The sequence below is a fragment of the Nelusetta ayraudi genome, unplaced genomic scaffold (assembly GCF_046127955.1).
Source record: "Nelusetta ayraudi isolate G7.1 ecotype Tasmania unplaced genomic scaffold, CSIRO-AGI_Nayr_v1 ptg000011l, whole genome shotgun sequence".
Classification (NCBI taxonomy): domain Eukaryota; kingdom Metazoa; phylum Chordata; class Actinopteri; order Tetraodontiformes; family Monacanthidae; genus Nelusetta; species Nelusetta ayraudi.
Genome location: NW_027466061.1, coordinates 4,453,033 through 4,476,913, shown reverse-complemented (window position 1 = coordinate 4,476,913; position 23,881 = coordinate 4,453,033). Strand labels below are relative to the sequence as shown.

Here is a 23,881-nt window from a genome sequence, read left to right as displayed (position 1 = left end):
TGTTGTAGCCGTTTTAAGATGATAATGTCAGAGTTCCTGCGCAATAATGCGTAAGAAAATCCTTTTGTCAGTCATATTTACTAAGAAGGTGAAACCAAACTCGTTTTTGCACTTTGACTGCTAAAAGGGGAAAAATAAATCTGTGTGAGTCACAGAACTGCCCACGACTCATTTTAAAGCTTAAATTAGAACTTTATTTTATTATTACAATATTACAAAAAGAGTAGCACAACTCTCACACTCTTGCCTCTTATCCGTCGTGCAGAATGACACAAAAGAAAGGCTCGCAGACCTTCTTCCTTTTCACAGCAATGGTACGAGAAACCGAGAAGAAAACAAAAAAATTTAAATAACAAGCAAATCAAGTATTATAAATAGTTCACAACGGCAAACTGAAGCTTTGAAACCTGGAAAAAAAAGAGTTACAGCTCAGTAACTACACATTGCTAAAATATAATTACAAAATATTACTTGTCTCTGCTTTTCCATAATAAAGAATCTCTAAGGAATTGCTCTTTCTATTCAACCAAACATCATTAAAATAAAAAGAGACCAGGAAAAAAAAAAGAGAAAGTAAATCTTGCTGTTTTTGTGTATCCTTACGATCTTCCTTATTATTTGGGGTTTTAATGAAAACCATGCTTGTTTTTCAAGGGAAGTCCAAGGACCAAACACTTAAGGCTTTTTAAGGGCTGTTAGGAAGTTAGGTGAACAAAACATGGGCGTTGTTGTGTTTGGACGCACACACACACACACACGCACGCGCGCGCACGCACACACACACACATACACACGCGCTCACGCTCACCTTTTACTCTACTCACATCAGCAGGCAACACTCACACACAATCATTTTTTTGTTACAGTAGTCTAGTAGGTAAGCCAGTGTACAATAAAATAAACAATGCATTTGCCGTTTCACTTGGAACTTAAACGTCAGTCTCGTTTTTACGTCAAAGTGATCTTGCAAGTGATCAATTTGGTCTTTTCAAGCAGACTTCGGATCAGAATCAGTAGCTACTACACAGAACTCAAATCACTCCTGTTCCTGTAACTGGAGTCAAAACTACAGGACGATATCAACACTTATTTCTTCTAGTCCAAGGTTTCGTCCACAAAAACCAACCAACCGACCGACACTCCAACTCAAAAACCTGCAATTTAAAACAAATAATCTCAACATTCAAGTAATACATTTGTCATGGTTACAAAAAACGTTCTTCTGAAAAGGAAAAAAAAAAGAAAAGAAAAAAGAAAATGGCACATCCTCATAACAGTGTGTCCTTGTTAACCCGACTTTGGCCATTTTGGGATTATGACAGTTCATCACTGGACGCTGAACAGCTCACAACCTCGTCGCCAAAGACTCCTGGCGTTGACAAACAGTCCTTTTTGAACACCTGAATTCATTGCAGCATTGTCAGCAGCACAAAGTGTCCTATATATAAACAACCTGATGATGCTCGCCTTGGACTGACAAACTGAAATCAGTGTTAAATACTCTTGTGTTACATATAAATAAGTGTTATCCGGAAAGCAAGAATCCTCTTGTATACAGCCAGAGATACGACAAACATTTTTGACAGTATTTTGCGCCGACTCAAGATTCTTGTTACCGAGCCGAGAAAATAAAACAGAAGAAAAATTGCATCGAATCGTTACTTCAATCGGATTCAATCTTTACACCAAAAATGAGAATTAACTAAAAGATTCGGTGCCGAGAATTAACTGTTGCTATTTTTCAGTGAGGCATTATCAGCTTAACATGCATAAAGAAACTTAAACCGAGTAGAAATAACACAGGACCGCCGAGATCCAGGCACGGGTACAGTAAAATAGAGGAGGAAGATGGGAATGACACACACAGTACGTGTGTACGCGTGCGCGCGCACACACACACACACACACACACACACACACATACAGACACACACGGAAAATTCCCTAAAGTGCCGGACAAAAGCACTCGTTAACAAAAAATAATAATAAAATAAAAATAAGAGCAGCAATTGATCACTTGCAAGACTGATGAAAAGGAACAAGAAAGAAACTACTGTTCTTCATTAAATATATTAATTTACCCTCTTTAACATTAGCGCTCATTTGTTTTAAGTTATCAAGCTTAATTTTACTCATGTGTTTCCTTTCTTAAGACTAAACAAAGGGAGTTTTTTTTGATAACTGTGTGTCGTCGACAAGGCCATAGCTTATCTGTACCCTGGATGCTGGATGAGAGCGGCTCTGCCATCGCCAACCTCCGGGCCGACCCTGCACAGGGGGGGCCTGTGCATCTTGCCCATCAAGCCCAGATTCTGATCTCGGAAATAGGGCGTCTGGAAGTCCCCGCCCAAGTAATCTGCCGTTTGCATCAGATTAGTCTGGACGGAGGAGGAGGAGGAGGAGGAGGAGGAGCTGGTTCCTGGCCTGTAATGCGGGGCCCCGGGGGGCCCGCAGTCCAGCGCGGTGCAGCCCCCCGGGCCCGCGCCGTGGAATGGCATGGCTATGTCCTGAGAGCCGGAGCTGTCACTGTTGGGGGTGGGGAGGATGCTGCTGTTCCAAAGGTGGGACTGGAAGTAGTGGCCGTTGGTGTAGTGGGCCATGGGGCCGGGCATGCCGCCGCCGCTGTGGGCAGGGGGGGAGGGAGGGGTGGGCCTCTCCATGGGGGGCTTGAGCGTGTAGGGCTGAGCCACGCAAACCTCGGCCGGGTAGCCCACAGCCTGGAAGTGGAAGGCGGGGCTCTCCCGGGGGGGCTGCTTGCAGAGGTGGCCCCCGCCGTTCTGGACGTGGGCGGCGTGAGCCAGCGGGTGCTGACTCCAGCAGCGCATCTGCTGCTGCTGCTGCTGCGCCCCGCCACCACCGCCGTGGGGGAGCGGCTGCTGCTGCTGCTGCTGCGGGTGCAGGTGTTGCAGCTGCTGCTGTTGCTGCTGCTGCTGCTGCTTGGGGTCGGCGTGGCCGGAAGGCAGGTGGCTCATGGGAGGCGCGCTGGACGGCGGGTGTCCCCCCACCAGGGCGGCGGCGGCCTTCTCCGGGGGCCCGATGATGCAGTTGGGCGGGGGGAAGCCGGGCGTGGCCGGGTTGCTGTGCATGGAGACCCTGGAGCAGGCGCTGATGAGCATGTTGCGGCTGATGGGGCTGGGATTGGCGATCTGACCCTCGCACATGGACGTGGCCCCGGCGGCGTGGGCCCGCGCCTGGCAGAACTGGTTGATCTGATGCACGATGGTTCCCAGGTCGGCCTGCCGGCCCTGGTGCAGCCCGGCAGCCATGGAGAGCGGAATGGTTGAGGTAGAGACGGTAACGTTGGGCGGGGCGTCGCCATCTGGCAGCTTCCTGCCGCCCCCCTGCAGGCCCGGCTGCTGCTGCTGCTGCTGCTGCTGCGGGAGCACGATGGCGGGGGGCCCCTGCGGGGGTCCCAGGGCTTGGTGCTGAGACAGAGTCTGGAGCCTGGGATGGCCCTGAGGGTGTTGGCCCATCGGGGGGTGATGATGTCTGAGGCTTTGGGTGTGGTCCTGCTGCTGAGGGAGGGGCATCTGCAGAGTCTGAGGAGGCTCCTGCGGTTGCAGGAGGCGGCGGGGGGGCAGGCTGGCCAGCGGCTGGGGGTGGGAGTGGGAGTGATGGGGGTGGGGGTGGTGGTGGTGGTGATGGTGGGGTTGGTGGTGGTTTAAAGTGCTGGTCGAAGCCACTTGGTAGGGTGCGCTCGGGGGGTTCATGGCGACGTCGGGATGCGGGCGAGCGCGGCTGCCATCGAAATCCTTGAGGATGCCTTTGACCGCGGGCGCCTTGACGATGGCGAGGAGGCCCGTCTTGGCGCTGGCCTGAGAGGAAGGGTAGGGGCTGTAGCGCTGGCCCGACGTGTCCAGGCCGTTGACCGTGCGCCGCACGTGGTTCCGCTGCGGGACCTTGACGCTGTTGGGGAAGATCTTGATGGTGAGCGGGTGGTTGGCGACCTTCTTAGCATACGCATCCAACTCGGCGGGGGTCGGGAACGGAGCAGGTCTCATCCTTTGTATGGTGTCCCCTGGAGGGGTGGGGAGAGGGAGAAGAAACAATGAGTGAGGCAACCGATTGAAGCACAAGTGAACCCGGGGGTTGGGGTGGTGGGGAGAGTATTAGGGGGCAATCTGAGCATCTTTTATTTGTACAGCACTAAATCACATCCAGAGGCATCTCAAAGCGCTTTGTACAATCAGAAGAGAACCAACTGTACCCTCCAGAGCAGCAAGGTGCAACTGTAGCCAGGAAAAACCGCTCAGTCGGAAGAAACCTTGAACAGATCCGGACTCCAGGGGGCGCGCAGCTTTGACCGGGCGTGTTCAGGCTTTTCCTCCGAAAAGACGAACACAAAGCCCAAAAAGATGCCTCATCCAATCCTTTGACGCCATGATGGTAACGACGCATCGTCCTGTGACCACAAAGTCTGTGACTTTAAAGTCACGTGGCATTTACAGAGGCCTCGACGGCGCAGCGACATGGGCAAGCAATTAGAACGCTTGCAGGAGCGGTTTCCGCTGGCGAGTAACTCACAAGTTAATCACGGAGCAAGCAGGGGCGGCGAGGCTGCTTCGCGGGGAGAGCGAGGGTACCGAGGCAGAGAGCAGGGCTCCGTGACAGCAGACGAAGTTTTAGCCTTGAACTAGTGGAAGGTTTTTTTTTTCTCTCTCATGACTTTTGTTTTGCGGGGAGCTCGCTGAGGCCTGGCAGCTAATCGGCAGGAGCAGCTCCCAGGCCTCAGCGAGCTCCCAGGCCTGGGTCTGTTCCACCCGCTAAACAATGACGCTAAATTTAACGTCGCTGAAAGTAACGTCGGTGTGACCACGTCTGTGCGGGAGCTCGCCGCTGATGGATGACACGGCAGCGTCTCGGATGCAGAACGGTCCGTTGGCGCTCGGCCGGGAACGACTGCTACAACTGGTTTCGATGTGCCGCCTTCCCTTCGGTTGCCGAACGGACGTCACGTCAGTGATTCTGGGTCAGGGGTTCTGTCTCTATGCTAGTGCTGCGACCGCCACACAAGGTCCGACAGTCTGACCTACTTCTACCGCAGCCTTCAGGACGTGAGCCAGAGATCCCACTCATTTTCACTGAGAAAAGTGTGTAAACTTTTCGGTGATTTTTCTATGACCTCGCATGGCATTTCCATGGTGTAGGGTCTACAATAAAGGTCACAGATGTCTGGAGGTGATAAATTAGACTACAATGGCGGAGCTCATCGACAAGGCTTACTCTGGTATTAGCATTGTTGGAGACCTACGTCAGGCTAGAACAGCAAACAGACTCTGCTAGTCCGTTAAGGGGCACCAAATTTCATGACTTTTCTAAAACTTTCAGTGATTTTACAAAATTTCATGACTTTTCTAGGCCTGGAAAATGGTATTTGCAAATTCAATGACTTTTCCAGGTTTTCCATGACTGTGGGAGTTAAAGTCCCAGTGATTGTCACATCCCGAAGGATGTGAAATATTTACTCTGCATTTGACCCATTATCCCCTGAGGGAGAGTGGTGGGTAGCAGTCGTTGGGTGATCTAACCCCCCAATTCCAACCCCGAATACCCTTAGTGCCAAGCAGGGAGGCAATGGATACCATTTTTACAGTCTTTGGTAAGACCCGGTCGGGGATCAAACCCACAACCTACCAGTCTCAGGGCAGACACTCAACCATTAGACCACTGAGATGGTAAGCAGAGCTGATTTGTGTGGGGATCACAGGTCTGAAGGTAACTTGGTTACCACTAGGACTTGGAGCTTGTCGGTGGAATAAAAAAACAAAAGAAAAACAGACTGTGCGCTAGCTACCTTTCCTCCGTTTTCGCCGAGTGAGCGAGCAAGCGGTAATCTGAAGCAACTGAGCTGCTGGCACGAGCGTGCGGTTACATGCTGCCGCGGCTGTTCCACTCAGCCGTCGCAGCACAGTGCCGGCGGGAGGGTGTGGGGCCGATCCGCCAGCGCCGGCACCAAAGGCTTGCGCCAGCCGGCTAATTAATTCCCGTTTTTATTTGTGGACAGAAGACAATGAGCGGCGATGTGCGGGGCCGGCGCTGGGCGGGTGCACAGTGGGCCCGCTGTGTGTTCAGCCTGCTGATGGCAGCCTCATTAATGCTGAGGCGCTCCGGGCCAAGGAAGCGGAGCTCGACACCCGACATCGCCGGGGCCCTAAATGTCTGTCGCTGGACAAGCGCCAGTTTGGGCGAGCAAACGCTGACAGATGAAGCGTCGCCCAGGCCGCTTGCAACACAGCGAGGACGAGCTTCACCTGTCAAAGGCCGCCGGTGATAAACGGCCTCAGTGGGAACTATGTTTTTGTGCGGTGTCAGGGCAGGATGCATTAAAACACACACACACACACCTTTGAACTGGAAGAGTCTGTCAGACGACGACCGCCATCAGTATTCAGTGTATGTTGAGGACAGTGTGAGATTCTGGCACTGGTTTCAACGCTTGTCGGCCGTATTGTGTGCATGTGGGAGTAGGAAGGCTTGCAAGTACGTGGGAAAGAAAGTACCATCAGCTGTGAATACATTAATACAACTAGGCTCCCGGCAGAAGCCTGATTTGAAGTGCAAAGCAAATCTGTTTTTCAGAGAGCAGAGCATTCAGAAACTTATCTTCTTGGCATCAGCAACAACTAATTATTAGTATTTGTATTCAACGGGACAAGGCTTTCTTTAGGAGTAAAACCTCTGCTGACTTTTTTTATTAATTCAGTTAGAATATTTTCAAGCAAAACAGAATTCAATTTCTCCCCCGCCCCGGTTACTTTGGGAAAAAACAAAAAACAAAAAACAAAGCACGGAGCGTGAAAGCAGGCACCCTGTTAGTTTCCTGCCACTGGCACTGGTGTAATGAGTTTTGTACTTAAATTGTATGGCTCGGGCAAGTAGTACACAAAGCAATGTCGACGTCTGGAGACTGACCAATCCATTAAATTGGAAAAGGGATTATATATTGCTAACAAAGCGCAGGCAAGCATTTTGGGATGAGGACAAAAAAAAGAAGCAAATCAGGATAAAGAGTCCAACAAAAACCGGTAAAGTAAATTACTGTTTAGAGCACTTTGCCTTAATTTGACCCAAATTAAACGTCCGGCTGTTTACATCTATTAAAAAAGGGGCTCTGGCAGCTGCTGATTGTGTACCCTGGTAAGCAAATGCAGCTTATTAACATTTCAGCCTTAACCTAGAACCTGGATTAGTTAAAGAGCTTAAAGCATCAAGGGAGGGTTAATGAGGGTGCGAGTGAAGTTGGGAGGCGGCTGCGAGCGTATCATCCCTCAGATCTCCCGCTAAGCACGTTTCACAGGGAGGGAAACTGGGGGAAAGAGGCCAGTCTGGCCATGCGTTAATTACCCCGCTGCTAGCGCGCTAGCCGCAACACAAGTGCACAGTCAGCAGGCACTAATTAGAGTTTCTTTTATTGAAACCACTGTTTTTTATTGAACAAGGTTTGAGCAGCAGGGGGGCGGAGGGGAGCTCATGCTGCTGTAAATTGCCATTTTCACACATGAGCAGGAAACTGGGTCTGACGCTCGGGCATCAAATTAGACATGTGAATTCGCCCTCCAACACCCCCCCACCACCCCCACCCCCGCAATGCCACCTACTTCCCTTTTCTTTTCTTCTTCCAGATATTTGAGCAGAGCGTCTGGTGCTGGTAGGCCTTTGAAAAATGAAACGTGTTCCAGAGGGGAAGGGGAGAGAAGCTGCTTTTGATCTCAGTGGGGACGGCGATGTGAAAATCACTGGCCCAGCTCCACTCTCTGTACACTCCCTCTTTCTTTAATGGCCGAGAGAACTCGGCACCTAAAGGACCTCCCGCACGCCGCTGGAGCCTTCGACATTTTTTTCTCTGTGGTCCCGGCCGTCGCCATCGTGCTGCACCTGATCTGCTCTCCGCCCGTCTCGACATTTCACGGCCATCATCAGTCATCAGCCACCAACCCCCCCCCCACTGCCGCCCCAGATGATGAACGGAACAGCTGCTCCGGCGGCAACCTGCAGGCTCGTAACTTTAAATGACTCTCATACGCAGCGACACACCCGCACGAGAGGCGGCAGAGCGCTGCAGCTGCGCTGTCGAATTACAGGGAAAAGAACAGGCTCTTTAATGCAGGACTCGGCATCACAGCGCACAAAGAAATGGTAATAAACTGGGGGTATTTATTATTATATTAGCTCTCCATCCAGCCTCTTATTTTTTCTACTCGTCAGGGTTTTCAAAGTGGGGATTTCAAGGGGCCGAGCCGCTTTAATGCACACAAGCATCTCGTCTCTCATGAGCCAAACCTCCTGCTGGGCCACACACGGCCCTCTGCAGTCAATGCTAACACTGTCTACGAAAGTCTACTGTGTAATACATTATACACTGCATTTATAAGGCATTACAATGTCTTCATGAGGCATGATAAAACACGTCATAAGTCGACATAGTCATGTATGACAACTTATGACATGTATATAATGCCCCATGAAGGCAGCCTCATGCTTTATAAATGCACTCATAACGCATTACACCAGGGGTGGGAAAACCTTTTGACTGGTGGGCCACAGTGGGTTCTAAAAATTCAACAGAGGTGGCCGGAGCAGGAGCAGATGGATGGAGTGTTTTGGTGAGCCCCCTTATAGGAGGAAAAAATATATGATGGGATTTGTAGTAAACATGTGCTTTAATGTCAACTGAAACTGAACAAAAGCTATACAAGAAAATATGTCTTTGAAGCCCCACGGTATTAAGCTCTATATTGAAATGACTCTTAAAAGACTGAAAAAATGATGTAATACTTGTTTTTTATAACTTACTATTAATATGATTTCTTTTAAAAAGCTACATGGGCTGCATATGGCCCCCGGGTTGTAGTTTGCCCACGCCTGCCTGCGTTATACAACAGGTGAGGCGCTGCTGAGCGTCTGGGACGTTTGTTGAAAAGTGGGGAAAAGAGAATACCTGACTTGAGGATGCAAATGGGGACTGAAATAAAAGGCAGCAGCTAATGACTGGAGACTGGCTGGCTGGCCGAAGCCGTTTATGTGAAGTAATTTTCGTTTTTCCTCTGACACGCTGATAAACAAAGTGAAAACTGCTTCTCAGATTTGATGAAAAACTGCGAGGAGGGAAAAAAAACAAATTAGGTAGGAAAGCACTGTAGACAAGCGAGGGAGGGAGGGAGGCAGGGGGGCACAGATTGAAATTATACGTCTATGACCGGCCGCGCTCTGTGCCGCACGCTCCATCACCGAAATAGATTGCAGCATCGGGCAGGAAAAACAAATTGCACCCCGGTCGCACCTCGTGCGCTGGCGTGTCACACGAAGACGGAGCGAGCGGAGAGACGCTGCGGCTGCGGCTGCGGCTGCGGCTGATGGCTGAGCCAGGAAACAGACGCCGGCACTTAGCAGACTCCCTCACGCTCGCTGATCTCCCGGGGCTCGGCTGATTACTGTGATTCTGAAATTACACTCTTGATGAGCTGGAGCATTTTACAAAAAAGGAGAAGAAGAAGAAGAAGAAGAAGAAGAAGAGGGAGGAGGAGGAGGAGGAAGAGGAGGAGCAGCGGCGGCAGCAGAGGAAGAACAAGAAAAAGGAGGCAGAAATGGGTCAAGCTGAGGCAGAGCTGCCCGCACTCACAGGGAGGAGATGCAGACTTTTCATAATTAAATAGATCAAAACTGCTAAAAAAAAAAAAAAAGAGAGAGAGAGAGGGAGGGAGAGAGAGAGAGAGATAAATGTCTGGAGCCGTTTCATCCTTTGCTTCATCAGAAACGCACAAGCCAATTTGAGGAGTTGCGAACAAAGAGAAAGTGTCTTTCTGGTGAAAGGAGCCAGTTAAAGGAGGACAGAGGCTGTTTTCATTTGGTGGCTTGTTCCCTCGTTACCCTTCTCACTCATCCTTCTCTCCGCACATTAATCTCCAGATCAGGATCCCCACTTCAAGCCCTTTACGAGTCCCCCCCCACCCCCACCACCGCCTCGTTTTGCTGCCGCTGCCCTTCACGCCACGAGGACGCCGAGCTTGTCAGCGGTCGGGTTGAAAAATCCCAAAAACACATTGAGCTGAAGTGGGCCGGCACCAAACGAGCTGCCGTTAAAGCCGCACGCAGCAGATTGAGTCTTAAAAAATTTACTGGCGTCACCATGAAGTCGGGGCAGCCGGCGCTTGGCCGCAATCTGTCCGTCCGTCTGACGGAGGGCGACACGCTGGTGGCGGCGGCGGCGGCGGCAGGCGCATCTGACACACGGACAAATGTCACAGGACCACGCCGAGATCACCAGGGGGGCGGGGGGGAATTAAAGGCACAGTTCATGATCATTTCCCTCAGAGACTCAGCGGCTGTCGACCAGTGGAGACTTTTTGTGGGTTGATATTCACTGTGTAGGTTGTCCAGTGCTCTTGGCTGTTGGTTTGTTTTTTGCTTATATAAGATCAACAAGTCTACGCCTACTCCTATTACTACTACTACTAGTAGTAGTAATAACAATAATAATAATTGCTGCCAATGAAGAAACATTCCCATTTTTTTTTTCATTTCCTTAGTTCTTTTAATCAATATAATCTCCACTCTTTTCTATCGTATTATTGCTGTAATTACGCAAATTTCCCCAATGTGGGATTACTAAAGGCTTCTTCTTCTTCCACAGGAAAATATTTGAAGAATCAAAACGTTTGCTGTGTTTTTAAACACATTTGGCACCTTGGTAATTGTTTAAAAATGAATTAAATAAAAATTGGTCATAGTGTACTTAACAATAACATTTCACACCTTGAACAAAGAGCAATTGGAGACATCAGGCCAATTTATTATTTCTGTTTGAAAGCGTCTTCAGTGTGAGAGTCTCAGCCCAGTGCTGACAAAGTCAAAATGCCCCGATTCATCCCCATTAGTGGCTCCGCCTCCATCCTTGACAAACTGAACACAACCTTCCTGGGTTGTGTGTGTGTTTGTGTGTGTGTGTTCGGGGCAGGGGGGCGGGGGGATCAGCACTCACATTTCTGAAGTCCAGTGTTCATCTGCGTGTGGGGGAGAAGCTGGATGGGGAGGTCACCTGGCCCTGGCAGACAGGCCAGCATTTCACAGCGACACTAGTGCAACATGGGACGCGCACTTCTCCTCACACTAGAGAGAGGGGGAGAGAGAGAGAGAGAGCAGTCAGACATCAGCAGCAGTTAATCCAAGTGTGCGTCCCCGTCCCCCTGAGGCCCCTGGGGGGTGATGGGGGGTTTCAAGGGGGGTGTGAGGGGGACGTAGTGGCCTTTCAATTAGAGTGTGAGTCACACCTGCAGCGTCCGGTGAGCTGGACGCTCGGCGCCAATCACAACTTCAATTAAACATCAAACAGCTGGAGTGAGACGGGCGCACGGCGCTGGAGGGGCTGCCAGCTTTAAAATCCACTCCCCCCTCCTTCAACCCCCCCCCCCATGGCGGCCAGTGTTTGAGCCAGCCCCCGCTACCTGGGGGAGGGGGGGGGGGTTTATGGAGTTCGCCACGCTCGACGCCTGTCTCGCCGCCGCACCGAAAGCGCCACAGATGCTCGGCCTGATCAGCACTGAGGAAACAGCCAGCCAGCAAATCAAGAGCCGACCGACCCCCCACCGACACACACACACACACACACACACACACACACACACACACACACACACACACACACACACGCACACGCACACGCACACGCACACGCACACGCGCACACGCACACACACGCACGCACGCGCGCGCCCCCTCCTCCAATAGCGGTGCAGACAAACGGCGGCAATGAGAGAAGCAATTACCCACTAAACAACCTTGTCTGTCTGTCTGTCTGTCTGTCTACTGTGAGGCAGCACCTGAAGAGCCCTCCCCCCACACTCCCCCTCCCCCCTGGGGAGACAGTGGAGCAGAGGAAAGCGTGACAAAGCGGGAAAGAAAGGTGGAAAAGACAAGAGAGACAGGTGGGGGGGGGGGGGGGGGGGGGTAGTGATGCTGATGGTGGTGGTGGTGGTGGTGCTGAGCTCGCTCTAAAAAGCAGGAGCTCAAAAAGGTCAGCATGACAGCTCATTTAAATCCTCCCAGCGCAGGAGGAGGAGGAAGAGGAGGAGAAAGCAGCCTTAATGAAGCTGCCAAATTCTACACAGGTACCTGCGAGCGGAGCACCAGGGGGCGCTGCAGGGGCAGGGCGGGGGAGGGGAGGGGGAGGGCAGTATCGACACAGATGTGAGGGAGTTGAGGGCCTGGGTGCTGTATCACCCTGTAGCTCCTCCCCCCCCCCCCCCCTCCTCCTGGATGTCCAGGCTGGACGGCCATATGGCAGAGCTCCCTGCCCTGGATCCACTGTGTCACCATGCATTAACTTTAATTGGCCTGATGTGTTATTCCTCGGCCTCGGAAAGGAGTTTTTCAGGGTGGCGCAGCGCCTTGATGTCAGCAGGGAGGGGGGGGGGGGGAGAGTGTACAGCGCTCCGTCATTTATCACGGAGCAAAGATTCGGCCGCGCCAGATAAAAAGCGGCGGCGGGCAGGATTTTTTTCGGGGAGGGAGGAGAAGCAGAAATCACAACACAAAACGCTGCATCGTTGCGTCGGTTGGTTTACAGAAACTAAACACACACACCGACACTATGGTCAAAAGAAATAAATGAAAATCAAAAATTCCAGCCTCCTCCTCCTCCTGGATGTCAGCAGGCTGTGCAGTGGGGGGCGCTGCGGCTAAAGGTCAGCCTATGGTAATACAGCGGCTGACACGGCGCTCTGCGGCGCCCAGCCGGAGGAGATGAAACCCAGCAGACATCCGTCTGACGTCTCCGACCGGCGGAGCCACACACACACACACACACACACACACACACACACACACACACACACACACACACACACACACACACACACACACACACACACACACACTGGAAGGCTGCCGCCCCCACAGAGGGTTTTCTTCTTCTCTCCTCCCGACATGTGAACTATCTGTAGTTTGTCAGTTCGATGACGACACCTGATACAAAGTCCACACAGGGGACGGCTTGCTAAAGTTGGAGGCTCCACCCACTTTAAAATGACCTTTCATGCTTTGCCAATGAGCTCATGGTAATAATTTGCTTTGCTTAACTGCAGGTGAAATGTGAAGGTGATCAATTGGACTAAACTACAGAGGCGGCGCCAGTAGACGAGGCTTATTCTGCTCATGGAGTTGTAGCATTGTTGGAGACCAACCCCACGTCAGGGTAGAACAACAAACAAACTGCTGGTTCGTTAAGGTGCAAAATTTCACGACTTTTTCAAAACCTTCCACGATTGTAAAAAAAAATTCCATGACTTTTCCAGGCTTGGAAAATGGCATTAGCAAATTCCACGACAATTCCACGTTTTCCACGACTGGAGAAACCCTGAGAGTGTCAGGCTGATTAGCGGAGTCGGGTTCGATCCTCGTTCAAGAAATGCGTCTACCCGCGGGAGAGCGATGAGCGGTCTGCAGCGCACATGTGTGGCCTGCGGGTGGCGCTGCGCACAGAAAGACTGAAGATGGCGGAATACGCACAACTCATCGTGCAACCAAACACTGGAAGAGGTGGGAAAGACGAGGAAGACGAGGCGGCCAAACGCGAAGGTGGTGGAAGAGACATTCCAACAACACCATCTTCACCTTCATCTTCTCCCAGAGCAGCTTTCAGGATTTGTTCATTCTGGGACCCGGATTCAATCAAGACCCTTTTCAGGCCCCTGAATCTCCAGAATCTCCCCAAATGTGACGGTACAGCGACCTGCAGGTAACTGGCTGAACAGGTGAGCGACCGCTGAACAGGTGAGCGACGGAGGAGCAGGGGGAGGAGGGTGTAGAGGAGGTGGAGTAGGAGGAGGAGGAGGAGCCAGCCGTCCCCGCGAGGCAGCGAGGGGCTCGTTGGAGTTCAGCCAGGAGTCTCACACTATCAGTCTCCGCACAGGCAGACACCACAGGGTTCGCAGAGTATTAAGCAACCCCACCACCCTCACCCCACCCCCCACCCCGTGACTCGGCAAGTCTCCACCAGCTACTTATAGAGCAGAAACGTGCGCAAATAACCAGGCGGCCTTTGCGGCAGACAAAGCAGCGGGACTGAAGCGAGTGATGCGCACGGCTGCCGTGTGTCATGTGTCAAGTTGCTCCCATAAAAGCTGACCTATATATTTGATTTTGTTCCCTTTGGGTCCTCCTGGGGGAAGGAGAAAAGGAAAAGACGGCCCAAAGTTAAAAACAGTTGCAAAGAAGCGGGGGGCGGGCGGGGTTGATGGAAGACATTTTGGATATTTGACCAGCCGACGGCTTTTATGCAGAACTTTTTGATCAGCCTCCTCCGACTGAGCTGCCGTCTGAGTTTGTTGGGAAGTTGACAAATGAGTCAGTCTGACTGCAGAGGAGGGGATTTATTAAAAGGTCCAGCAGCAGCAGCACGTGCAGAACAGCGAGGAGGCTCCGAAAACAACAAAATAATCCCATTAAAGAGGAAACATACATTACATCAGAGAGGGAGGTAAAAAAACAACAAGAAAAACAAGCGTATGTGGTGGATGTTTGCTTAACAGCATTTCTAGACCAATTAAGAGCAAAAGCAATTAGCAGAGCGGAGTCACTGTGCTGTATACTGCCTGTGCTAACGGCTGGAGGAGCGAAGGAGGAGGATGAGGAGGTGGAGGAGGAGGAGGAGGAGTGCTGCAAAAAGCCGGCTGCTGTTATTTTAATTGCATGTTTACCCCCAGGTTATGGGTCTGAAATAGAGCCAGGAATAATAAAGGAAAAATGTTGTAGAAGAAGAAATTCAATGCCAGCGCGTCGTGTTGGTTCTCTCAGGGACAGGCAGAGTGAAATGACTTTTCTGTGACCAGGCCGAAGCCTCTGAAAGCTGAAAGGTGGAGGAAGAAAAGGAGGAGGAGGCCTGAGTGGCCGGCTGGAGCGCTGCATTCATGTTAGCGCACATGACACATTAAAGCTGGACAAACAGAGGGAGGGATGGAGGGATGGATGGATGGTTCTCTTTAGTTTGTGTTGCTGCTAACAAGGCGGCCGCGGGCTAGCTAAGCTGCTCTGCCGTCCAGCACAATGGATCCTGATGACTCCGGCACATCCAGCACCACTCCAGCCAGCGTAGAGCCAGACCCGGTCACATGGTAAAAAAACAACAACAAAAAACAGCCTCTCAGCCAGGTGGAAAGTCAGTCAAATAGGCAGCAGTTTCCCAGGTGGCGAGCGTAGGGAGTGACAACTGTCACTGGCTGCCGAGTGTGGCTGAGAGGACGACAACTAGCTAAAACTACCGCTCTGTCAGAGAGAGGGAGGGAGACAGAGGGTGTGTGTGTGTGTGTGTGAGTGTGCGTGCGTGCAAAACAACTGGGAGGCTGTATGAACGCTCGGTAACTAGCTGATGAGAAAGTGACAGTTCCCTGAGGTGAGATGGCGGATGTGGAGCGGAGAGAGAGAGAGAGAGAGAGAGAGAGAGTGTGTGAGTGTGTGAGTGAGTGAGTGAGTGAGTGAGACCCCTGGAATAATGCAGCGTCCACAGCAGCACGGGCTCAATCTGTGCACACGTGTCAGTTACGGTGAGATAGTTTGGCAACCGAGAACATACAGGGGAGCCTTGGAGAGGAGGAGGAGGAGGAGGAGGAGGATGAGTTGGCGGAAGAGATGAGTAAGGAGGAGGTGGAGGAGGAGAAGGCAGATGAGAAGGATAAGGAGGAAGAGGAGGGGAAAGAGGAGGAGACAAGAGGAAGAGGAGAAGGAAAAGTGGGGAGGAAGAGGAGGAGACAGGAAGAAAAGGAGAAGGAAAGGGGGGGAGAGGATGAGGAGGAGAAAGTGGAGGAGATGGGGAAGGAGAAGAAAGAAGAGGAAGAGGAGGAGTTGTAAGAAAAGATGAGTAAAGAGGAGGTGGGGAGGAAAAGGAAGATGAGGAGGAGGAGGAGGAAGAAGAGGAGGAGAAGAAAGTGGAGGAGGAGGAGAAAGAGGAGGAAGAGGAGGAGAAGGAAGATTAGGAGGAGAAAGTGGAGGGGGAGGAGAAGAAAGAAGAGGAGGAGTTGTATGAAAAGATGAGGAAAGAGGAGGTGGGGGAGGAAAAGGAAGATGAGGAGGCGGAGGAAGAGGAGGAGGCAGGAGGACAAGGAGAAGGAAAAGGAGGGAGGAGGAGGAGGAGAAGAAAGTGGAGAAAAGGAGGAGGAGAAAGAGAAGGAGGAGAAGGAAGATGAGGAGAAAGTGGAGGGGAAGGAGAAGAAAGAAGAGGAAGAGGAGGAGGAGTTGAGAGAAAAGATGAGTAAAGAGGAGGTGGGGGAGGAAAAGGAAGATGAGGAGGAGGAGGAAGAGGAGGAGAAGAAAGTGGAGGAGGAGGAGAAAGAGGAGGAAGAGGAGGAGAAGGAAGATTAGGAGGAGAAAGTGGAGGGGGAGGAGAAGAAAGAAGAGGAGGAGTTGTATGAAAAGATGAGGAAAGAGGAGGTGGGGGAGGAAAAGGAAGATGAGGAGGCGGAGGAAGAGGAGGAGGCAGGAGGACAAGGAGAAGGAAAAGGAGGGAGGAGGAGGAGGAGAAGAAAGTGGAGAAAAGGAGGAGGAGAAAGAGAAGGAGGAGAAGGAAGATGAGGAGAAAGTGGAGGGGAAGGAGAAGAAAGAAGAGGAAGAGGAGGAGGAGTTGAGAGAAAAGATGAGGAAAGAGGAGGTGGGGGAGGAAAAGGAAGATGAGGAGGCGGAGGAAGAGGAAGAGGCAGGAGGAAAAGGAGAAGGAAAAGGAGGGAGGAGGAGGAGAAGGAGGAGGATGAGGAGGAGAAAGTGGAGGAGAAGGAGGAGGAGAAAGGAGGAAGAGGAGAAGGAGAAAGGATGAAAAGGAGGAGCAGGAGACACCAAAAAATATCAGAGTGAAAGTTCATCCCTCCGCTCTCATCTTTACATGGCTGCTGGAGGGGGAGTGGGGGAGGTGATGATGGACGATAGCGGTGGCGGCGACAGAGAGAGAAAAGATATGAGATGAAGAGATATGGGCCAGCAAATCCTGGGCTATCTTCAGCAGGGCCGCTGTGTCATCAGCATGAGCCGTTGGCCACGACCGCCTCCCATCCCTCAACCTGCGCTCACTTCCACTAACAGCCACTTAAGGCCACTCGGCCTCCCAAAGAGCTCGGCAAACGCCGGGAGGCAAAGCTGAGCGCGCTCAGTGACGTCGGGCCGGGCCAAGGTCAGGTGGGGGGGGGCGGGGGGGTCGTCAGTGACGCGGCCGTGAATGCCAAAATGCCGATGGCCGGCTAGCCGCGCTAGCTTGACGGCCGGCCAGACCAGAGGGGATCCAGTGTGAGCGCTGCCAGCTCCACTTATTTATTTATCCGCTGCAAATCCATCCAGAGCGCAGCCACAAGCCCGGCACGGCTCAATGAGGAATAAGTCAGCCCACTCCACAAAACATGACAGCTTCAAAAAATAAATAAAATACAAGTGGAGGTGGGAAGGACGGAAAGAACGTCGGTCATAGAGCCAAAGGAGAAAGTTCAGATGTCATGAATCTGCTCGCGAGATCAGATTTACTCAGGAATATTTCCATAAAACTAGCCGTCTTAATCCCAGTCTAAGAGGGTGAGTATATGAGACTTTAGCAGCTCGGTGGTGTAGCGGTAGAGTGTCTACCCTGAGACTGGTAGGTTGTGGGTTCCATACCCTTCCGGTTTTTACCAAAGACTGTAAAAATGGAATCCATTGCCTCCCTGCTTGGCACTCAGTATTCCGGGTTGGAATCGGGGCATTAGATCACCCAATGATTCCTGGGAGCCGCACCACTGCTGCCCACTGCTCCCTCAGGGGATGATGGGTCAAATGCGGAGGACAAATTTTGCATCCTTCAGGATGTGACAATGACTGGGACTTTAGATTCAAGCCAGTGACCTCGCAGTGCTAGAAATGCAGCGGGCATCGCGCTCACCCTGCTTGCTGTGCTAGCTTAGCTTGTTGGTCAGCTAGTGTGAAGTTGAGCAAGGTCCATCGATGCATTATAAAATACCGGTTTTTCCCAGTGGCCACTCGAGGTACTGCTGCAAAAAAATCCCACGAGTCCAAAAGCATTGTTCCCGTTGACCGCAAAGGAGAAATAAATGCCTTTAAAACGGCTGACAGGACAGCTGTGACCTGAAACTCGATTCATAGCGAAACTTTCTATTGTAGATTTTTCAGTTATGGTCTTTTAGTCGTTTAAAAAAAATGATAAAGGCCAGAAAACCACCAGAAAAGAGTCACAACATCACGATGTGTCTGTAAGTGACGTTCTCCAGAATCGTTCTGATTGGCCAAATAGATCATGTGAGTTATAGAGGCATGATGGGAAGTGACACTACTGTGCACGCTCTATGGGCCCATTAATGCAGAAGCCAAAAACCTTTTCGCCATATGCGCTAGGTGAGCAACTACATTGAAATGAATGGGCCGCCATCTTGGACCCTGGGGTTGTGGCCAGGTCTGATGGGAAGAGCGCCACCACTTTTCTAAAGCTCGAAGACAACAGGCTGAAAATGAGGTCACCGAAGAACCACTGGTTCATGATGAGCGTGTACTTGAACTGCACTGTATATTGAGGGGACTGTATTGTGCCGACAAAACACAAAAATAATACATTAACAATAAATACAAATCATTTCAGTGTTTTCTATCATTTACAATACAGGGATGATGTTAACAACAAGGCAGATATAGTAGTAAAGAAAGGTAAGTAATGTCATATCATATGAACTTGACCATATTATCATCTGATCCAACGTCGAACCAGATGAGACAACATGGAAGGCGGCTTTCAAGACAAAATCGGCTTTATGGAAATATAATTTGGGGATTTGTATGTCTGTGCCCAAGTACAAGGTGTGCAGGCGGTGAAATTTCCCTTTGCGTAACTAGTTTTCCAAATAGCCTCATTGGGTTGTGTTGATCGTATTCCATTACAGAAAGCCACATTCACAGAAGAAGCTGTTGGGTCTGGAGTGCAGACGTCTAGATGTCGCTCTGTGGACGAGAAAAGCCTGACAACATCACCACGGATGCAGAAAATTGGTTGATGAACAAGATTATGCAGCTCACACAAAAGAACCCCCCTGCCACACACACACACACACACACACACACACACACACACACACACACACACACACACACACACACACACACACACACACACACACACACACACACACACACACACACACGGCCCTAGGTAGAAACGACATAATTGGCTTTCAACACCGCCTTCCTTTCATGTCTGAAACAAACCCAAAAAATCTGTGCGCCTGTTTGTCCACTGAAGGTTTTGAAGCAGACGGGCGAGCGTGTTCCGCGGGCCGGGCCTTGGCCCAGCCCGGCTCCTGCCTGGATAAACTTCTCAATGTTCTGAGAGCTCGAGTGGGGCAGCATTGTTCCAGCTGGCAGAGAAAAAGGGGTGGTGGTGGTGGAGGGGGCGAAGATGGAGTGCTTTGATTTCATTTGTTAGCAGGTGCATCCATTTTGTCCCCCCCCGACCCCGCACCACCACCCCATCCCACCCACACAGCCGCCCCCGCCGCTCTCAGTGAAAGCGCTTATCAGAAATTGGACGCCCTGGTGACAAATTGAGCCTGCGATTAAAGGGAGAAAGAGGAAAGCTTTGTTAAGTGCTGCTGATTGGGATCCCAGACTGGCCCTGTGTGTGTGTGTGTGAGCATGCACGCTTGGTGAGGAGCCTCCTCCTCCTCCTCACTCCAGATGTTCCCACGGCTCACACGTCCACTCAGAGTGCTCGGCAAACACAAGCCAATCGATGCAGCCGCTTCTCCCATCACACCCCTCTTTAGAGAGACACACGCACAGCGATGAAACCACACACACACACACACACACACACACACACACACACACACACACACACACACACACACACACACACACACACACACACACACACACACACACACACACACACACACACACACACACACACACACACACACACACACACACACACACAGGTGAGCTTCGTGTACAGCAGCAGCTCCTTCAGTTCCAGCTTCCCTCCTATTGACAAGTTCACCGTGTACGACTATAGGGAAGGGAAAGAGAAAAAACCCAGAGTCGGTGCACGTCCGCGCCACACGGGTCCATATTATTGACCCGGCATTAACCAGCACCGGCCTGTTAGCGAGCGCGGCCAGGCTGATTTAAGACCAGGGGGGTCGGAGGGTGTGCAGGGGGGGGGTCAGAGCGGAACCGAGAGGCTGGAACTGTGCGAACGCTGACGCTCGCAAATCATCCTGAAAGGGCTTAACTCACAAAAACAGCTTGTTACACGGGCGCTGCTGCGGGAGATTTATCCACCGGGCCATTACAGTAACTGGCCTCGCTCCCTTACGACTTGTACGGAATCCCAAATCACGCAAGCATAAAGTCAAATATATATATATTTTTTAAAAAACAGCTAATTAAAAGAAATAGCCCCGGCTGCGCATTGCGTTTTCCTAAAAAGACCTTTGCCTGCTGAGGTGGTGCTGGTCCAGAGCTGCGACTGGGGGTTGTGCAATGCTGCGGGGACAAACGCAATTTCATTTACACCATTGTAGTCAAGTGAAATGAGCACAACTTCTTTAAATTAAAGGCCAAATAGTTTATCAATTAGTTTAACGTTATATTTCAATATTCACCTGATTGGTGAACTATTTTACTTTATAACTCGTTCTTTTCCTTGTTGTTTTTATGTCGCACTTGGAGATTTATTTTCATGTAAAGTGCATTACAAATAAAATGTAATATTATCATCATTATCTACCCAACATTATCTAACTATTATTATTACGATTATTATAATGCAACTTGTGACATCCATCCTTCCATTTTCAATACCCACTTCGTCCTGCACTGGAGGGGTCCGCTGGAGCCTAAACCAGCTGTCACAGGGCGAAGGCAGGGTGACACCCTGGACAAGCCGCCAGTCCACCTTCTATCTGTGAGGCAGCAGCGCTAACCACTGCGCCGCTTCTGTGACATAAACAACCAAAATGTTGAATCAGCTTCCAGCGAGCATCTGAAACCACAGCGGAGCACACAACCAACCCACCCCCCCCCCCCCCCCCCACGGCAGTGTTGAAATGTCAAAATGTCGCTGCGTGCACGCTGCCGCCCTGTGCACGCTCAGTAAAAGCTGCTGCCCCTGCGTCTCCGTCCCGTGTCGGCGGAGGAGCGTCGAGGTCAAGCTCCTCCGCGGCAGCTCTGACATTCTGGGCTCCCTCCAGCGTGTTTGCCGGCTGGCGGCGCTGCTGCAGGAATAAAAGGGCTCTTCATCCTCCCGACTGGACGGTGCGAGACTTTTGTTGCCCCCCCCCCCCGGCGACAAGCAAGACATTTTGTGGATGCGCCCCTCCGTCTCCTGCGCCCAGTGAGCCAGCTGGAGACTGTGGCGGAGAGCCGAGCAAACACCACCAGCCCTGCATGGCAAACATCTCACCTCCGTGTCTGCATGGGAACATCTGTCCCCCCTGGCCTCGCAGGGCCGACCCCCCCAACCCCTAACCCGCCGCGTCTGTCTGTCTGTCTGTCTGACTGACTGACGCTAAGCGCACACAGCCTGTCGGTGTGAGACGGGGGCTCGTCACGGTACCAGACTTCACAGTCGCATCACACCTACACAGGTAGGGAAAGAAATCACTGGCGAAAAAGGAAGCCCAACGACTGCAGTGGATTTGGAGAATAAATCAAAGGTCTAACAGTCTCTGAGCTATTTAGCACACTGGAACACTTGGTTAGTGCTGCCGCCTCACAGCAACAAGGTCATGGGTTCGATTCTGGGCCTGGGGCCTTTCTGTGTGGAGTTTGCATGTTCTGCCTGTGTCAGCGTGGGTTCTCTCTGGGTTCTCCAGCTTCCTCCCACACTCCAAAAACGTGCATGTGAGGTGAACTGGAAACTCTACATTGACCGTAGGTGTGTGAGTGCGAATGGTTGTTGGTCTATGTTTGTCTCTATGTGACCCTGGGATGAACTGGCGACTTGTCCAGGGTGTCACCCTGCATTCGCCCTAAGACAGCGGGGAGTGCAGGATGAAGTGAGCTTTGAAAATGGATGGATGGAGACCCACTTTGCCACTGTATTCTAACCACAACACAACTCCAATATGTTGATAAACTCAACAGATGGGTTTCCCCATTTCCTGTGGGTGCCCAGTAATGTTACAAATGGGCACCGACACTTCACTCATAACTCGCCTATATTTTTTTAAACACACCTTCACTGACATGTTGGCACAGACATAGGCAAACTATGCGGCCTGTTAAGCTTTGGAATCTTGAAGAAATTAGATTAATACTAAGTAAGCCATTTTTCCAGTGCTTAAATACTAATTTCAATAAAGAGCTAAATACCATAAAGACACATTTTGTTCATTTTCAATATTTGATATGAATTTGATTTAATAATTTGATATTAAAGCACATGTTTTCTACATATCCCATGATATATATTTTTTTTCCTATGATGTGGGACACCAAAACACCCCATCCATCTGCTCCTGCCCCTCGGTCCAATTTTAAAACCCACTATGGCCGACAGGTCAAAAAGTTTGCACATCCCCGTGTTGGCTCCTCCCTCTGCGAACACCTTGTTTTCCTACAGCAGAGCAGCAGTGTCGACAGGAAGCTAAAGCCAAACATTGTGCCGCTTCGTGGGGGACCTGCAAAAGTTTTTTCCCGTATAATTGATTGTGCAAGGACGCTCGGCTGCCCAGCGTGCGAAGTGAAGATCTGGAAATGGGTGGAATGTATTACCTTTAAATTACACACTTGGCAGCTCACTGGCCATTGATACAAGAGTTCCGACATGCTAATCTCTCCGGCGCTGGCGCTTGATGACCCGTAGTCGATCACGGTGCGGAAATGTTTTCCGAACTCATTCCTTCCCTCAGTGGTGTGTGCGGCTCGTCTGTGTTTGGTCTTGCACAAAGCTAAAAAAAATCAATAAATAAATCCAAAACCTTTGCTAGCGCTCTCCCGGCTGTGCTACCGGAGTCACATGAGCAACAGAGTTGGACCGGCTCATAACACAGAAAAACTCCTCCTCGCAGTCCCTCCATTCCTCTATTGCATCACGCCCGCTCACACAGATCTCATGTGGCCGTCCAATGACTCAAGACTGATGAGGCGTGCTCAAAGGTCCATGCCATTGAGCACAGCGTTAATGCACCCGGCAGCAAATTTTTTGCCATCGACCCCCCCTCCACTCCCCATTCCCCGCAATAAGGACAGAACCATCAATCAGGCCGAGATAGCCGACACCAGACACTGGCTGATGAAGTGGGGGACTTTGGAGCTAATGACAAATGGATCTCGGCGATATGGCCACAGTATAGTGTGACAATCCGCCGAGAACACTTGACCTTTAGAGGAATCCCGGAGCACTTTGTGCCAGTGCTTAATAAGAGGATATGCAAACTGCTGTTGCGGTGCGGAGAGAGAGAGTGGGGACTGTGCTGGAGATCCTGCAGCCCTCCGACCCCACCTGGCCCTGCCACCACAGCTCCAGGAGTGACCTTCGGGAGGACTATAGTCTTGCTAATTGGGGTCTTTGCAAAACAATCCCAGCCGACATGGCTCTGGAGGAGGGTCTGGGGAGAGGCGAGGGCCAGATAGCAGGGGTCTGTGTTGTCTCCGCGGCAAGGAAACCGACAAGAAAAAAGCCTTTTGAAAGGAAGAATTTAGATTAGGCAGCACTGATAGCAAAAAGGCAAAATGGGTCATTCTTTACAGGAATGCTGACATACAGCAGGTCAACAAAGACACACTGTTATATAAAAAAATCAGTTTACATGAGCAGTTTAAATCACATGTGGAACTGCCTCTAACCGGCAGCAGCAAGTGTTCATTATTTCCGTATTTATTTATCCCAATATTTTTTCTTTGCTGTTTTTGTGCTCGTTTTGCT

The 23,881-nt window shown here is 50.9% G+C and overlaps 1 protein-coding gene across 3 annotated transcripts in view; it reads right to left on the bottom strand.

The window, feature by feature from the left end:
* Nucleotides 1–171: 171 nt before the first annotated feature.
* fam222ba (family with sequence similarity 222 member Ba) overlaps nucleotides 172–23,881 on the bottom strand; it is a 42,950-nt gene continuing 19,240 nt past the window's right edge. For 2 of the 3 annotated variants that reach the window (XM_076020165.1, XM_076020164.1), the window contains exons 2-3: nucleotides 10,979–11,106; nucleotides 172–4,018 (exon numbers count right to left, since the gene is read on the bottom strand). In XM_076020165.1, coding sequence (XP_075876280.1) covers nucleotides 2,208–4,018; nucleotides 10,979–11,060 — 1,893 coding nt within the window. In that variant the 5' untranslated portion in view covers nucleotides 11,061–11,106 and the 3' untranslated portion in view covers nucleotides 172–2,207. Of the gene's footprint in view, nucleotides 4,019–10,978; nucleotides 11,107–18,907; nucleotides 18,952–23,881 lie in introns of those variants that run through there. The other variant, XM_076020166.1, reaches the window with a different exon arrangement.